General features: G+C 33.3%; 2 protein-coding genes across 2 annotated transcripts; one reads left to right on the plus strand and one right to left on the minus strand.

Annotated features, from left to right (window-relative positions):
• Positions 1 to 3,398: 3,398 nt before the first annotated feature.
• On the minus strand, positions 3,399 to 5,351 carry LOC121244880 (protein ALP1-like). Its single transcript, XM_041143110.1, has one exon. It carries the CDS (start codon positions 5,146 to 5,148, stop codon positions 3,643 to 3,645), a length of 1,506 nt encoding a protein of 501 aa, XP_040999044.1. The 5' UTR covers positions 5,149 to 5,351; the 3' UTR covers positions 3,399 to 3,642.
• Positions 5,352 to 13,316: 7,965 nt separating this feature from the next.
• LOC121244822 (U-box domain-containing protein 35-like) lies at positions 13,317 to 18,647 on the plus strand. The gene is made up of 8 exons (XM_041143036.1): positions 13,317 to 13,747; positions 14,245 to 14,350; positions 15,011 to 15,132; positions 15,208 to 15,414; positions 15,770 to 16,052; positions 16,200 to 16,301; positions 16,602 to 17,030; positions 17,724 to 18,647. Exons 1-8 carry the CDS (start codon positions 13,560 to 13,562, stop codon positions 18,510 to 18,512), a joined length of 2,226 nt encoding a protein of 741 aa, XP_040998970.1. The 5' UTR covers positions 13,317 to 13,559; the 3' UTR covers positions 18,513 to 18,647.

Below are 18,647 nucleotides of genomic sequence, written 5' to 3' on the forward strand. Positions count from 1 at the left end.
TTCTTGAGGGCCATCCATTTATAACATAGAATGGCATGGTACACTGTACATGGCAGTTCACTTACTTAATTTATAAATAGTCTTAACTTGATGTGATATATGATATTTACTTTTCAGTAAAAGAAATTTATAATTAAGCGAATCATATTAGTTTATAAGTTTAGTTTTGTAAAATCGTTTTATAATATTGCGTCAGACTACCATATTATATATATTTTTACTCGAGAAATGCTACTTATCATTCTCTACACCACACACCAACAAATCATTTGTTGATGTGTGATGTAGGAGATTCTAAATAGAATTTTTCTTCTTAAAATGAATAGACCGATAACTAGAAGGATCAAAACATATATATGGTATTCATTTTAAGTGAAGTGAAGAGAGTACTTACATGTTATGCCATGAATTAGAGGGATCATACTGTTAAGAGTAATGTTACTCATCATTTTTTTTTACTATTAACATCTCATCATTTCTTGATATAGCATTTAATTATTAGAAACTATTTATTATATTCTACTTGTGAACTAATTATTTAATGCAACGTGAAGCGATATCCATAGGATGATTAAAAAATTATGATAGATAGAATTTTTCTACTGCTAACGATGATGGTTTTTTTTTTTTAATCAATGATGGTCTTATTTTAGGTGTAGTCTTATGTAGGGAACAATTTCGTGGGGAACATTGGCTGAACCATAAAATAAAATATAAACGATTATAGTATGAGAGGGACATGTACGAAGTTTTCGATTGCTACATAGTTGAAGACTTGGAAGTTTGAAGTCAATCCTGTTTGGCTCCGATCCGGAAAAAAAAAACAAGATAAACAAGCGCTCGTTTGGATAATAAAATTATTTCATTTCATTATTATAATTTTTTTAAATTTTTATATAAATATAATAAAAAATTTAATTTTTTTAAATATTAAAATAATAATAATATTAAAAATAATATTTTAATAATATTTTTTTTAATTTTTAATTTTTAATTTTTATCTAAAATAATCTCATCTTATTATTCAAACCGCTCCTAATTCAGGGTCAACGTCTCTCCATCGTGGAGCAGGAAAGTTTAACGTTTATAACTACAGATTGCAAACTACTTGGACTATTTAATGGTGTGATGATTATGAATCTGAACTTGATTCGCAAAGAGGACGTGGAAGCCACCGGAATTTTTTTAAAATAAAAAAAAAAGGCCAGATTCTCAAACCACGTTGACTTTTTTGTTATTGTTATCATTGGTACCGCGTGTCTAAAATAAAGTTTGACTAATCCTTCAAATGCACAGTGCAATACAGGTTGTCCGTAAGTATATTTTAGATAATTCTAAACGAAATTCTTCCAAGCTCATAGAAATAATATGCACTAAGAAGTTGACATCATGAAATCTTTTTAAGGATTACTGTTCTTTTTTTTCATCCATAAGAGTCTATCTGTAAACAAGAGTGACCTCTATATTAAATATAGTGTATTGATATTGTGTCTTTTAAGTTATACCGCTCACTTTATCTAATTGATCACTATCATATAGTGTCACGTAACTTATTACAAAACAAAAATACATATTTAAAATAAAATAGCATCTAAAAATATAAAAAGAGAAAACCTGGAACTTTAAGTTTTTTGTATTCTTTTTATGTTTTTATTTTTTATATTTTTTTAATAAATCACGTGGTATTACATAGATATCGATAAGACAAAATGAGCGATATAACTAGAACGAGACAGCAGCATTTCTCTTAAGAGAAAGTCTACTTTGCCTCCCTAATTTGACACCTCTATTTGACACCTAATCAAAATTTATTTTTTTATTTTATTTTATTTTTTACTTAATGATTAAGAAAGTGATTTTAAATATATTGATGTATTTTTTTTATTTTTTAAATATATTTAAATATGTTAAAAAAATATGAAAAAAAAAAAAAAATTATGCTGGGCGGTATGCCCAGCGGTCAAAATGGGGCGGCATAGTAGCCGCCCCCTTCTCTTAAATATAATGGGATGCCGCCCCCTTCTCTTAAATATAATGGGATGCATATATTTTGTTTATATCGATTCGAATGGTAAAAAGTGTTGTGGGTCAGAAATTATATATTGAGAATTCTACCAATCAAAGAAATCTTAAAGAACCATTCGCAATGCACAACTTTCATACGTCAACCAGTAGGTAGCTGTCACTGGTCTCTTTTATTATGGCCAAACATGGATCTAAACTAACGTGTTTGATATAAACCATTTCTTTTTTTTCCTGAGCAATTTACATAAACAAACTGATACGGGGCAACGCTCAATTGCAATAAAATGAAACGTCTTTTCCCTGTTGGCAGCCCCGAAAATATCAAAAATTAAGGAGTTTATGCGGAATTAATTATATCGTCTCAATTAACAGTATTTGTTAGTAAAATATAAAATAATATAATAAAAATTATAATAAAATTAACATTTAAATTAAACCAATTTGGATTGAGGTACGAAAATTTTGCTCTCTTTAAAAAGATTCAAACTGCAGTGTACAAAGTCTCAGATTAACCAGTACAGTAGAATTCTTCTTGACTTGACTCTTTTAGGATACAACAGCCTAACTGATTGTCGTATAACTTGAACCAACTCTGTACAAATGGTTGAGTCCAAAACTTCACTAGTAAAAACACCTAATCTAAAAAAAAAAAAAAAAAAAAAAAAAAAAAAAAAAACCTACATACTTTGCCTTTCTTTTTAAAAAGAAAAAACACACTGCTTTCGTACGGGAAAGAAAGAGCATCACTCTTGAATAAAACCACTATGGACGCCAACCACTGCTGCAGACTTTACATATGAGATTTACTAGCTTTAGATGGTGAACGATTGTGTCCAGACAATGAAATGCTCAACATCAAATGCTAAAATTCTCCCACTCTTCCCCCTATGCTCAATTTCATGCAATATAAGTTAAAAACGATTGTTTAGAAACTCAAACCAAACAAGGTGGTGCTGGAACTCATAATTACAGTGAACAATCAGCGTGTTCGAATCAGAACCACTTTGTCTTGCACACTACTGTGAATGATTAAATTGTTATCACTCAGCGACAAAAAAGAATCAGATTCACTTTTAAGACATGTTTGGAGAAATAAGTTTCTTACTTGAGAATATGAGAAGTAGACATCTGCTAGTATCTCACTAGTCATGGGAGACAGAAGCTCTTTTATGGGGTATTAATACCCAACTGCAATCTGACTTGAATAGAATTATAGAAGTACAAGCCAAAAACCAGATGAAAACAAGGAAAGAAAGGCCAAAAAGAACTAAACACATTAGATTCAGTATCCATTGGAAGCAAAAGAATGCTACAAAAGGATATCAAGTTGCTTGAATCTATTCATCTAAAGAATGCTACAAAAGAATATCAAGTTGCTTAAATCTATTCATATCTTATTTGGTAAATGAAGTATGGAACCTAAGTTACAACATGTCTGTGTATCTTCAAAGTATAGCTAATATTATGCCTACAAAGACTATAAAAGTATCCCCATTTAAGGGAGGGACAACTATCTTATCTTGTACAGAGCCCCTTCAACAAAAAACGATGAATGACTTCTATCACACAATTGAGAGAATCAATTAAGTAAAAGAATCACAGTCCCAGTCTTTTCCACTACACAAAACGAGTGCCTCCAATTCCATGGTGCAAAATATTATGAGCAATGGCATCCCTATCCTTCATGGTGCTAAACGGTCTCAAAGGAGCCTCGGGGACCATCTCATCGTCAACAAGCTCAAACCTCAGCTCCGGATCCATTTCTTCATTCCTCAGCTCACAGATATTGTGCAACACACAGCAGGCACCAAGTACCACAGGCAAGTCTTGGAGTTTGACCTCGGTTCTCTTCTGCAAGCAACTCCACCTGCCTTTCAATCTCCCAAATGCTTCTTTTGCAACCCTTTGAATCTCCCCAATCTTCTCATTGAATGCATTCTGAGGCCAAGTCAGATTGGCATGCGTGTATGGCACCAGAACCCAATCCAGTAAAGGGTACCCAGAACCCCCAACAATCCACACGCCCTTCAAAAGTCCACCATTGGCTCTCTGGTAAAGAGCAGACTTCTCTAGCACCTGATCATCGGGCATGGAACCAGGCCAACCAACGCACACATCGGTAAATACCCCTTTGGGGTTCACTACACCTTGAACCGTGATCGAATACGAGGTTTTCTGGTTCCGTTCCGTGTGCCGCTTGTTGAAATAGGCCGCCACACTGATCTTTGGCGCAATAATCGGTATGTGAGTCGTATAGATAGACCCGACCACATTGGGTATCCCCGAAATGGATTCGAATTCTTCTTTGATCTTCCTCAACGGGTTCTCGTCTGGCCACAGTAAGTACTTGGGCATTAGCACGGTCCGAATAGCGGAACAGACTTCGAGGACCAACTTGTGGCAAGTGGATATGCCAAGGCCGAAGCGTTTGGAGACGAGTCGAAGCGGGTCACCGGTGGCCAATCTCCATAAACAAACGGCGACCCTTTGGGCAACGGGAATCGCATTTCGAAGAGTAGTATCTTCTTTGGCAATAACCGAATTGAGTTCCTCGCAAATCAGATCAAACGTGGCCCTCCCCATTCTGAAAGCCTTCTTGAATTCTTCCTCGGGATAATCCGGGCTGTTACACTCGTCCCACCACGCTTTCGATCTGTCCTTCACCCATAATCTCCGATGGTGGCTGGCCGCTCCGCCAACACCACCACCGCTGTTGCTTCCACGCTTATCTATTTTACCAATCTTTTCGAACCCATCAGAGGCCGAGGCCGCGGCCGCGGCCACAGCTCCGGCCATGAGCCGGGACTTGCTTCCCTTTGTCTGTTGTAGTTCGTCGGCTTGGACGTAATAATCTTGGACATTGGAGTAGTACTCCACCATGGCTTCCGTTTTATTCTTGTTATTTGACTCGAAGAACAACCTCCCTTCCTTCGAGGCCCTCTCGGACTCTTCATGGTCCTGCTTTTCTTGTTCTTCCAACAACAAGAAGGAAGTCAGAATACCCTTAAACCCTTTCTTCTTGTCGGCCTCCTTCTCGGCGTCACCATCCCCATCACCTTCTTTATCTCTTCTCTGCCGCTTCTTGGTGTTGCCGTTGCTGTTATCCTTATCAGAATCATTCATTTGGTAAAACGAGCTCTGGAGGAAGCTGTAGAAATTGAAGAAGTCTTCTGCGTCCAGGACAGAAGGGAAGTTTCATATAGGCAAAAGAGAAGAGCCTGTAGAGAGAGAGAGAGAGGAAACGAAGGTCTTGTCGTCTCTCTGCCTTTGAAATGTTTGATTATAGGTGTGAACGAAACCTTTGACCATCGAGAAATGGAGGCATGTCAGAGACGCAAGGATTTATATAATGTCAAGTAATGGCGTATTCTACGTTGGAGAAGCGATCCATTATCGTCAATGGAGACTCAAATCACCACACGCTATTTGTAAGACCTCGTTCTTTTGAAAATATCTCATTTCATCTCATCTCATCTAATCATTACAACTTTTTCAACTTCTAATATAAAATAAAATAAAAAATTCAGCTTTTTCAAATCTCAAGATAAAAATAATATTAAAAAATATATTCTAATAATATTTTATTCAACTTTTTAACTTTAATCTCATCTCATCTTATCTCTGAAAACAAATGAGGTCTAAGACCAAACAAAATAATCCCAATTTTTTGTTTTTTAGACCCAGTTTGAATAGTAAAAGTATTTTATTTTATTTCATCTTATTATTACAATTTTTTTAAATTTTTACACAAAAATATAATAAACAATTCAATTTTTTCAAATCTCAAAACAATAATAATATTAAAAAATATTATTCTAATAATATTTTATTCAATTTTTAACTTTTATTTAAAATCATATCATATCATCATTTGGAGCCTTAGTTTTTTCTAACTTTTCACAATATTAAAGTGTAAATACTGATAAATAAAGATGCTTTTAATATATAACACATCAAATTTTTTAGATTTTAAGAATAATCCAAAACAAATCAAAATAGAACGACCAAAATGAAAATGTGATTAAATATTTAAATTGATTGAGAGATAAATTAAATGTTTAATTGCTGAATTGACTCGTAATAGTTCAATATAGAGAGATAGAGACAATATCAAATATTCAAGTAAGATTTATACCGCCTAAAAATTATATACAGGTAGATAATATTAATATTATAGAGTCTACATGATATTAGAAATTATCTCTATTTTATTTAATTGGGAATTTTATTTTTGATTTTGTTGTTATGTTGGTACAAGAAATGGAGTGAAATCTATTAACACTCGTTTGGATATAAAAACGGTTTCATCTCATCTCATCATTATAATTTTTCTAAATTTTCGTACAAAATATTATAAAGAATTTAATTTTTTCAAATTCTAAAATAATAATAATATTTTCATAAAACTTTATTCAACTTTTAATTTTTATTTAAAATTATCTCATCTCATCTCATCTCATCTCACTTTCTAAACTGTTACTAATTGTTTGTGCTTTAAATAATTCAAAATTTGAAAAAATAAAAAATAGAAAAGTGACGGAGAAATTAATGGAAAGCGTGATCATGGTCATGGACCAGCAATCTAATCTGCAACTACCAGATCCTTACGACATTAACATACATACAAAGGCGGCAGAGGGACCGCGTAGACGTGTAAACGCGGTTTCGGAGACCCACGTAGATTAGCGTGATCAGTGCCAACGGTAGGTATCGGACGGTGACTTGAGATTACCCTCAGTTTTTTCAGGATAATGCTACGCTCAGTGAAAAAAAGTTACTGAAAATTAAATTTTTATTTGTAAATTTTTTAAAAATTTTTTAAATTTCTTAAATATTTTGCAAAAAAAAAATTCATTAAAAATTAATTCTGTAATTATTAAGTAAAAATAAAAAATAAAAACCCAATCAATAGACTTTGTCAATGGCTTTTATCGTCGGTGGAAATATCATATCTCAATTTCCTATTTTGTATTGGTAACATATTAAAGATTTACATTTTTCTTATCTTCAATATTTTGTATTGGAAGGATTTTTAGCGATAAAATGTTTTTATAAAGATAAATTTATAAATTAACGTAACTTAATATGATACGTTAAATTGTAAAGTTATTTTTATTATAAAATAGATCTAATATATCACATCAAATTATATCAGTTTACAAATTTTAATTTTATAAAATTTGTTTGAGTATAATACTCCTCTTTTATATTCTTTTACAACATTTACGTATCACGCGTGGCGATTAGATCGCCGACTTCATTTGTAACGATTAAATCCACGACTTCTACCTCCTATTTTCTTAAATTGAAAGAAAGAACTTTTCCGTGAGGGATGTAACTCACCATCTCCTTAATTTATTATTACAAAGGGAACATACCGGTTGAATTACAAATCACTTTGCGTGTATATATGGATTTTTGTGGGTCTCTTTCAAGAATGTTTTTGGAGCTTTTTCTAAAACTTTTGCAATAATGGTAAGAAACGCTTTAATTTTTTTTAATCTTTTTTCATCATATAAAATAATGTAATATATTTTCAATGACTATAGATTAACCTCACCATACGCCACATAAAATATGAAAAAATAAGTTGGTGAAATTGAAGATAATCAAATTCTAAATAAATAAATCTTGGAAGATAAAAAAGTATAGATAATTGTTCAAACTCCATTGTATCTATTAATTATCACTAATAAGATTTAAATGAGAAAAGAAAATATAGTAATGATACATATATTCATGAAGTGCGAAAGAGTGGAATCTACTATTAAAAAATTAATTAATTTTTTCAAGTAGATCTCGTATTTATTTACTTTTTTTAAAGTGATTGCGCGGCACTTGCACACTCACAACTGTAACTGTTATTTCTCTCTCTCACACACACACACACACATATATATATATATATACATATATATATACACACACACACATCCACACACATTTTATATATGCAAAGTCGACATCAATGATTTTCAAATGCTCGGATCCATTTACGTGGCCGGATGTGGATTTTATAACATTTGTTAAGAGAATTTACACAGAGAAAAATATTGTAAGATCAATGCCTAATCTATCTCTATGAGCCTCCAACATATATAGTCATGTGAATCTCAAAAGACATATAAAAAGTTTTATTTATAACTCTACTTATTGACACTCGACAGTACACTAAGTTGGTATTGCCGTAGGAAATATAGTTTTTCATAATAGTTCTTTTAATTATAGATCTTTACTATGAAGCTCTACAATTAAAAACTTGTTTACTGTTTGGTAAACATGTATATAATAAAGCACTTTTAAAGCTAGTTACGATAGTTTTTTAAAAATGTATAGCTATCTTCAAGTCAGTTAAAAGTAGTACCTTTTTAAGCTTCCAAACACAATATAACCATACAATAAACAATATATATTTTATGAGAAAAGACATTTGTAACCGTGAATTGTGCAACCATCGTGTAATCGTTTTGAAAAAAATAAATAAAATATAGAATCCATAAGAAAAAATAATAATTTTTTAATATAGAATCTCACTCTTTTTTAAAATAATTACGTGGCGTTTACGTACTTTACGATTATATGTAGAATTATTCATATTTTATATATTGATTAGCATATAGCAAAATTCAATTAGACAGGAAACTATCCTTTTCAGAAAGACCGTTGGTGTCACATGCAAGATTGGACCCACTCGAATGTGGCCCAAAAATGTATCTTAGTTGGTATATCTACCTAATTTCCTTTTAGACATTAATGCTTATGGTAATGGTTGTGAGGCTGATCAGTATCCGTTCATCATGATGCCGACATATGGATTTGGACATTTTTAGAATTTTTCCAAGTTTTAGGGATTAGAGTACAAGAATGATAGATACATAAAGTAGGTTTTATAATTATTTAAATAATTTTTTTGATGATATTAAATGCTTAAAACAAATTATATTTATTGTATTTATCTCTTTCCCACTCTAAATCTTAAAATTCGGACAGAAACATCTAAATCCTTAATATAAATGTAACACATGGAGTACTGCTATACATTTTCAAACATTAGGAAAACAAACAAAATAGTGATGAAGGCTCTAGACTACTTTAATTCTTATAGTCATGATCCAGCATTAATTTCTCTTTGATTTAAAAGAAGTTGCAAGTTTGACAATTTTAGATGAGGGAATTGATGGGTAATTGCTCTCATATTCAAGCTTTTAATTTATTATTTTCTAATTTCCACAACCAATTTATAAAGATTCCACAAATAATGCAAAGATTTTATAAGTTTTCCTGACCTTATTTTCCTTTACCTATTGACTTGAAGTAGTACTTCATCATGTGTTTGTTAAAATTTTAGAAGAATTGATCTACTCATCAATTTATTGCCGTTTGGATATAAAAAAGATTTCATCTCATCTAATCTCATCTCATTATTATAATTTTTTCAAATTCTCACACAAAATATAATAAAAAAATCAACATTTTCAAATATCAAAACAATAATAATATTAAAAAATAATATTCTAACAATATTTTATTCAACTTTCATATAAAATCATCTCATCTTACCTCATTATCTAAACCGCACCTGCTCAAACGATCGACCCAAACATGCACTAACTGATCAACTTACCTTATCTAAAAATTAAATGAAATAGAAGTTAAAAGTTCATAAGGGTTTATATTATATGGAGAGTGTTACAATTATCGGTATCCATATTCACCAATTTCTTTTATACTCTCATCCTCTTGATCACGTCCTTTTAATTAATTTTATATATATCCCATTTGTTCAAATTAAGAGAAATTAAACAAGCTGATCGTGATCATCCATTAGCCTGAAATGGTAAGATCATAGTCATGAATAAGGAGATAGCTTGGGAAGCTTCGAAAAGTTGGGTTGATATTTTCCAAGTCAAAATTATCAGCAATTCCCTGGTAAAATTAAAAAAACAAGTTGGAATGATCTCGGAATGATCATGACCAAACCCTAGCTACGTACGTACCAAGAGACTGGCATCGAGGAATTAGTCATTCATGATGATCTCTTCATGAATCTGGATATATATATATATATATATATATATATATATATATATGATCATTCAAAGAAGTTATAAATTTGGAATTAATTCCTTTTAACCCGGCCGGCCAGTCTATTTTGGTCTGTTTCCCCCACGCCAGCTTTCAGTGACATGAGATAAATCAAAACTGTTTTCCCCAAGGTCAAGGTCAAGAGCATGAAGACCATGAAGATATATATATATATATATATATATATATATATATATATATATGCATCAGTCAATTAATGTACAAGCGGACCAGGGTTATAGCATGCAGCTTTCTCCAAATATGAAAGGTTTTCTTTTGAATCAATTAGCATCATCTTGATTTTTTACTAAGAAAATTAAGGATCGAATCTCCCTTCTGTCATCTTTTTATATATATATATATATATATATATATATAAATGTATATAAAAAAATATAAAAAAAAAACGATACAACATGATTTAAGGTATAAATTATTATAAAAGCTTATAGATAATTATATTAATTAATTAATTAAATCAACTCATGTACGTACAAGATGTAATTGTCTGGCATCCATCGGTAGTACTCATGCACTTTCATGAATTAGGACATTTTCCGGCATAATTCACGGAGATCTGTAACATCAGCGAAACTACATATTATATATATACACACACACGTCAAATTAATTAGTCAAACTGGCACATGCATGCGATCCAACTCCATCGTCAGTTCCATTTAGGCTTTGATAAACCCTATCTATCTATATATATATATATACTACTTGCAAGGCACGTTTGTCCAGTTGTGTGAAAAAATCATGGAAATAATTAATATCTATAAATAGCAAAATAAAATGTGTTGAAAATAGGATAATGTAGAGTAAGTACCATAAAAATTTAGTATAAAAATCTGAAGTTGGTTTATTTCAGTAGCATTCAGAAGTATATTAATTTTTTCTTTCTTGGCCAAAGTCTTAATTTAATTAAAAAACAATTATTAGCATTCAAAAGAATGAAATTGTGACATCCGAATGCAACATAACTAACTCTGTTTAATTACCTGTGGAACGTAGAGGAGGGAATAATAATTTTATCTTCTAGAATAAAAACTAAATTCTATCATTTAAAATACTAGAATATTGCCGTGCACTGAAAGTAATCCATTCTAACAAATTCAAAAAAATATGCCCAAATTAGTAGTCATTACATTTAACAGCCAAAGATTCATAAAAAAGTATCACATCTTGTCTAAGATCATTCCCGAAACAATCCAATATTAGAAACATTGAACTATCACCAAACAAATTCCTAAAACATCTTGCAAATTAACTACATATTTATCTAGGTATAATTGGCTTGTAAAAGTCTCATTTGATAATCGATAGTATATAATTTAGAATTTATTTAAGGTTATAAATATTGATAATGACATAATATATATTTAAAACATGAAGATATATATTATATTATATTTTTATGAATTTTATAATATAAACTATAATCTAACATATCAGAAATATTTTATCTTCATAAAAATTTTATAAACAAATAGTATCAAATAAGAAGAAAAAAAAATAGTATAGATCATTTGTGATATAATTTGTAAATGGGTTATTTTTTGAAATAATATATTTTTCATATCTAAAATCTAGACCTAAAAATCGAAGCTCAATCCCTGAAATAGCCCAACCCAAAAAACAAACTCAAGCCTCAGCTACCTAAACGGCAGCGTTTGAGCCATAGCGAATGAAAACCCTATATTTTTCTTTCTTCTCTTCTCATATGTTTCCCTTATATGAAAAAGATTCAAATGTAGATATTATATTTGGAAGCCAACCTAATTTAGTAAACTTCAAAGATGGAATGAAAATATCAAACCAGATTTTTCTTCATGATCATGTGGTCTGTCTGCATGAGAAAAACATCATCAGTTTTCACCGGTACTTGATCAAAATCACAAGGACAATTAACCTCTAACACCAAGAGCATGCATGCATGCAGTACTAGTACTACTGCATTCATGTATCTCTGCATGCGTAAGAATCTAAGATTATATATAAATCGAGTACTACCCTGCAATCACCTGAAACCTAGCTATATATCTAGCTGATGAATGAGTTGATCAATTCTTCCAGTACGATTGAATATAAAAAAAAAACTTAATTTCAAGCAAAAGTATTTGTGAAATAAACCCATAATTACATTCCCCCAAAATGGGATTTTTCAGGTCAAGCAACTGATCATGATAACAGCAATCCAAAAAATATAAAAGAACTACTCATGATTTCCACTCGAATTCATTAATGAGCTAGCATTCGCATACACGCATGTAACCACTAATTCGTAATTTTCTTTATAAACTTCCATGCATGAGTACCCATGCGTGTCAAGAATCATATATGTAAAGGAAAGCTAGCTAGCTAGGTCATGATCATTTTTAGTGAAAATATATTTAAAGGTACTTATTAAGCGTGCACATGCAATCGGGGTATTAATTTTAACATATTAGATACATGAATAACTGATATTGTCACCTATATATAAATATACACATGATATATATATGGATCTAAATAAAGGAAAATTATATTGTCTCGATAATTATGTCAAGTCCTATAAAGTATACATAAACTTCTACAGTAAGTCTAACTCAAGATTAATTTGTATTTAATTAGAAAAGAAAAATCTTAGATTTACACGCAAATCTTGTTTAAAGAATTTTACACACGTACAATATTAATGTACGAAGTAATACGTTACCTTTAGTTTATAATAAAATGATATATATAATCTAGTGGATCACAATAAATCATGTAAAGAAGTTAAATCTAAGTCTGATACAGCGAAGTACTTCTCTCTTTTTCTCTGATCTAGAAGTACAGTCGATCACCGCTATATAATTTATCGATCTCAATGGTATATATATTTATACGATGATTATCTAATCTCAACTGGATATCTAATGATCAAATTTGATAAATAAAAAAATAAAAATAAAAATAAAAATCTTGCACTTTACGCGCAATATGATCTATACAAGGAAAATTAGAATCTTCTTGAGTTTTCTCTGTTAAAAGTCCTAATATAGAGAGACTTGCGGAGGAGTTGGGGGAGAAAGGCCAAGTTTCTCGGTCATGGCCGAGTCAAATTGCCTAAATCAAGCGAATGGTGGGCGAGGGCGCATGCATTTTTAAAGAGATACGTAAAGATTCCGTTTTCCTCGTCTGCTCGCTGGATCATACATGGGTTTTCAGCTCCACGTTCGGAGCAAGGTGGAGCTAAGTTACTCTCTCGATCCTCTCCCCGCCGGTCGGATTTTCACGGTGGAGGAGTTTGCGGCCCCTGCGGTCGCAAATTTTTTGCAATAGTACTAGTACTGGCAGCAGTACTGTTGCGAGATAGATAGCAGCTTAGCTCTGCTCTAGCGAACGAGCAACGTTAACGTTAACATCAATATATAATCGATATCTGATCAGAGGTATATATCCAGAGTTTGCAAAAATTAATGATTCACCACCTCCCTCCCGATGACAGTTCTCAAGTATCCATGGTCAAGACCACCGCTGTGGCCATTGACAAGGACAAGAACAGCCCTCATGCCGTCCGGTGGGCCATGGACCATGTTGCAGCTAACAAAAGCAACTCTCTCACCGTCGTCCACGTTAGGCACAAAGGCAGTATCCAACATCGTAGGTACCCTCTCTCTTTCACATTTGATTAATGATTAATTAATTTGTTCGTACCTTATAACTAATTAATGTCCATTAACTAGGGTCAATTAATATATATTCTTGTCGAATTTATATTACTAGAATCCATGAGAAAGAGATCAGATAGGCGTGTCCACGACATTTATAGTTGAAAAAATTTATTCATCATCTATTTTCTCACTATCCTCTCATCATCTCATGATATGTCATTAAATGATATGTTCACAAGTGAAATATAATAAATAATTTTCAATCATCTAATGTCACATCATGAGATGATGAAAATTAAGATAATGAGTAGAATTACCTGTCTCTTTCTCATTTTAAGCCCTATGATATATCAAACTCTAGAGAATCTAAATCCATTCTTATCGATATGGCCTTTGCTTTAATGTTTTAGTATTATTTTCATACAATTTTGTGGCCCTCAATGGGTTCTGATCATGTGCGTATACATGTGTATGTATCTGTTGATCATAGTTATGCAGATCAGGGCGGAAGTGATCATGGAGAACCAAGCGATCACTCTCATGATGCCAATGACCTGATCTTCATGCCCTACCGCTCATATTCTGTTCGTAAAGGGGTACGTGTGTATAGTTTGTGCACAATATGTTATATTAATGAAAAAATTATATTTGCAGTCCCAAGTGTTCAAGCCCCACACGGCACCCTGTGAAAAATATAGATAAATCTGAATTCACGTGAAAAAATTATTTCTTAATGGCGGAGTACTCCACTTTTTTTCAAAATGAGTATGCGAGATTTGCACATTCTAAGAGTAATATATCTAACATTACTTTATATTAATAATTACCTACTTGAATTTATATATTTGATTACCCAAATAAATGTAAATACTAGATCACATCCAAGCGTATCATGTATAATAAGAGTATTTGAGAGAGATGATATTTTTTCAATAAGTTGTGGGTATAGTACTGTTGGATCGACAAGGTACCTTCAAGTTTAGTCCGAATTTTAGGACTTTAAGTAGGAAAGAGAAAAATATATAAAATAAGTTTTAGAATATTTATAAATATTCATTTAATACTACTAGAAATATTTATACGAATAAATTTATCATTCCTACTTGATAATGTCTCTCTCTTCCATTTGAGGTCGGGACTTCATGACATGATGGTCCATTGCCGGGAGAGTTAATTGAGATCGATTCCAGTACTAATAGGTGCAAGATTAAGCAAACTAACTAACATCAAATCTCACTGTATGTGTTGAACGTCAGATTCAATTGAAAGAGGTTGTCCTTGAAGATAATGACGTTCCTAAAGCACTTTTGGACTATATATACAAGAACTGCATCGAAAGTATTGTTGTTGGTGCATCTACAAGGAATGCCCTCTCAAGGTCTCTCTCTCTCTCAAAGTAGTATTCATGTGTGTGAATATGAAAGGGAAACTGAACTATATTATATGCATGCAGGAAGTTCAAAGCATACGATGTGACAGCTAGTTTGATGAAATCTGCACCAAGTTTCTGTTCTGTGCATGTGATTTCGAAGGGGAAGATACTTTCATTGCGAAGGGCACCAAGGCCTCTGTCTAATACAGTTACCCCACCTAAACACTCATTATCATCTCTTGTGGGACTCCCACCACCACCTCCTGATCACGGCGGGGAAGACATCAGGTACATGATACAATATCATGCATACCCTAAACACTACAACTCATGATATTATAAGTATCCATTGATCACTATACTCTTCGATCGATCGTTACCAGAATTCCAGCTTGATGCAGGTGTTGGAATATATGTAAATGAAATGATTAAATTTACATATTTCCAGCAGTTAATTAGTAGATTGAGCTCCCTTTTGGCCGTTTGTTGTCAAGCCAATATATATATGTGCATGCTTGCTTGCAAGAGAAATCGTATTAATACTGATGGTCTAGTTATTATATATCAACCCTTTTAGTTACAAATTTCCATTCTTAATGGGGTTTTTTTTTTTCTTTTTTCTTATTGAAACATATATGCATAGACCTTCACGGTGGAGAAGTGCAGGGTCTGAGAGAATGTTTCACTTGGAAAGGGGCAATGATACACCGATAGCAGCAGCAGCACGCGAGAGGGCCAGGAATAGTCCGACCAATCTCTCAATGGAGAATATGGAATTTCAAAACCGTGCTCCAAGGCCTTCATTTGGCCGTGATTCTCCGCAGTCCATTGACAGTAGTATTGATCCTTCACAAGGGGCAATGATGTTCGGATCCATAAATATCAGCATTCCATCTACCATGGACACCTGGGGCAGACAGTCTCAAGTAAGTAGTAGTGCAAATTAATTAATAGTGAAAATACCAGCAGGATCGAAGAGTCCCAAAACTGTCGCCTTTATTATCATACAGTATATATGAACTACGTACTGATCTTATCAAGTGATCTGACTATGAGCTGCTGGTTTATTGCAGCGAGATGTAGAAGCTGAGATGAAAAGATTGAAGCTCGAACTGAAGCAAACCATGGACATGTATAGCTCAGCTTGCAAAGAAGCAATCTCAGCCAAAAATAAGGTGATGTCATATCTTCACTATTTTCATAAAGAGACCACTGATCTTCTATATGATCCTTGACTTGGTGTTTGATCTTCACCAATTGGGAATTGATCTCAATCTACTGGCAGAGTGTTCTAATTGTAATTTTATCAATATCTTATCTAAGTAGATCGTCTTAAAAATAATTAATGTTATCAAGATCTCATATAGTTGAAAGTTTCGAGAACTTGATTATCATGTTAATTTAATGTTAACGGTATTGATGATTGAAACAAGGATGTGGCGACAATTATAAAATGTTGTGCCACTGATTGTCAGGCTAGAGAGCTTCTTCAATGGAAGCTGGGGGAAGCTCGCAAGTTTCAAGAAGCGAGGCTTGCTGAAGAAACAGCTATTGCTATTGCGGAATTAGAGAAAGCCAAGTGCAAAGCTGCCATTGAAGCAGCAGAGGCGGCACAGATGCTAGCGGAGAAGGAAGCACAGAGAAGAAAACAGGCAGAGATGAAGGCCAGGCGAGAGGCAGAACAGAAGGATCGGGCCTTGTCTGCAATGACTCATAATGATGTCCGGTATAGGAAATATAACATAGAAGAGATTGAAAAAGCAACTGAGGATTTTTCTCAATCAATGAAAATTGGTGAAGGTGGATATGGACCTGTGTATAAAGGCATACTTGATCACACCCCGGTTGCCATCAAAGTTTTGAGACCAGACGCTGCTCAAGGGAGGAAGCAGTTCCAACAGGAGGTAAGATATATATACACGCAGGGTGTTAAATTGCAAAAGACTCAGATCTCCTAGATAATACTTCTTATTTCGGAGCATTGTTGTTGCATGAAGTCTGTCAATTTGTTAAGGAGCATCAAACATGCTCACGTTTAAATCTCAAGGTCCCAGATTGGTTTGTGTTTGAGTAGTGAGGTATTCTCAGGTATTCTGGGAATAGTAGTGAAAAAATAATGATAAAATATTAAATAGTAGTGAAAAGTAATAATAAAATAATAAATAGTAGTAAGTTAGTTTGAGAATACCTGAAGTATTCTCAGTCTAACTAGAATATTTTACTATCCAAATTATCTGAACTTCATAATGATTTTAAGGAACTTCAAATCTTGTCTTGAGTAACTCTTTTAGAGTATAAGTGCATATTGACAATTACAAAGGGTACTTAGCTTGCTATAAACAATCCTTTTTTCACTCTTGGAGCATACAAAAGATGTGATTTAGGCTTTTTTAGGGTCGTTATGCTAATTTCCATAACTAGTCCTTTTTTGGACTTTTGGAGTATAAGTACATCGTAGCTAATGTATTCCTTGGGTCATTCCATTGATTTGCAGTGAACAAATCAGATTGATTATACTTGCAAGAACATGACAATGTATACTCATCCAATATATGCTATACCAACCTTTAGTTTACTATTGTCTATGACATGCACAGGTTGAGGTCCTTAGCTGCATTAGACATCCTAACATGGTCCTCCTTCTCGGTGCATGCCCTGAGTATGGATGTTTGGTTTACGAATTCATGAACAATGGCAGCTTAGAAGATAGGCTGTTTCGAAGAGGGAACAGCCCTCCACTTTCCTGGAGAAGACGATTCCAAATAGCAGCTGAGATTGCCACTGCACTTCTATTCCTTCACCAAACAAAGCCAGAACCTCTTGTGCACCGGGACCTTAAGCCTGCCAACATCCTCTTAGACCGTAATTTTGTGACCAAAATCAGTGATGTTGGCCTGGCACGCTTGGTCCCTCCTTCCGTGGCTGACAGTGTCACACAATATCACTTGACGTCAGCTGCAGGGACTTTTTGTTACATAGATCCTGAGTATCAGCAAACTGGCAAGTTGACAACCAAATCGGACATCTACTCATTGGGGATAATGCTACTCCAAATCATCACAGCCAAGCCTCCGATGGGTATTGCTCACCATGTTCAAAGGGCCATTCAAAGAGATACTTTTGCAGAGCTGCTTGACCCTTCTGTGACGGATTGGCCTTTTGATGAGGCACTGGCATTCGCTAAATTGTCATTGAAGTGTGCAGAGCTGAGGAAGAAAGACAGGCCGGATCTTGCCACGGTTATATTGCCAGAGCTCAACCGGTTAAGAGAGCTTGGAAGGACTAGCGATGCAAGCACTAGTTATGGGTACAGCAGTAGTAGCCAGAGTCAGAGCCACGCATCACGTGATTCTGCATCATCTACACATGACAGTCAAGGGCATTAAACGAGAACTAGGTTTGTGATTTCGTCTATGTTGGCAGACTCTCTCTGGATGTTCAAAATGATTAATTCGATTATTATTGTTGTATTTCATCATTCCTGCTCATTTGTGGGCAGCATAAATGCATTATCTTCGAAA

The sequence above is a fragment of the Juglans microcarpa x Juglans regia genome, chromosome 8S, assembly GCF_004785595.1.
Source record: "Juglans microcarpa x Juglans regia isolate MS1-56 chromosome 8S, Jm3101_v1.0, whole genome shotgun sequence".
Classification (NCBI taxonomy): domain Eukaryota; kingdom Viridiplantae; phylum Streptophyta; class Magnoliopsida; order Fagales; family Juglandaceae; genus Juglans; species Juglans microcarpa x Juglans regia.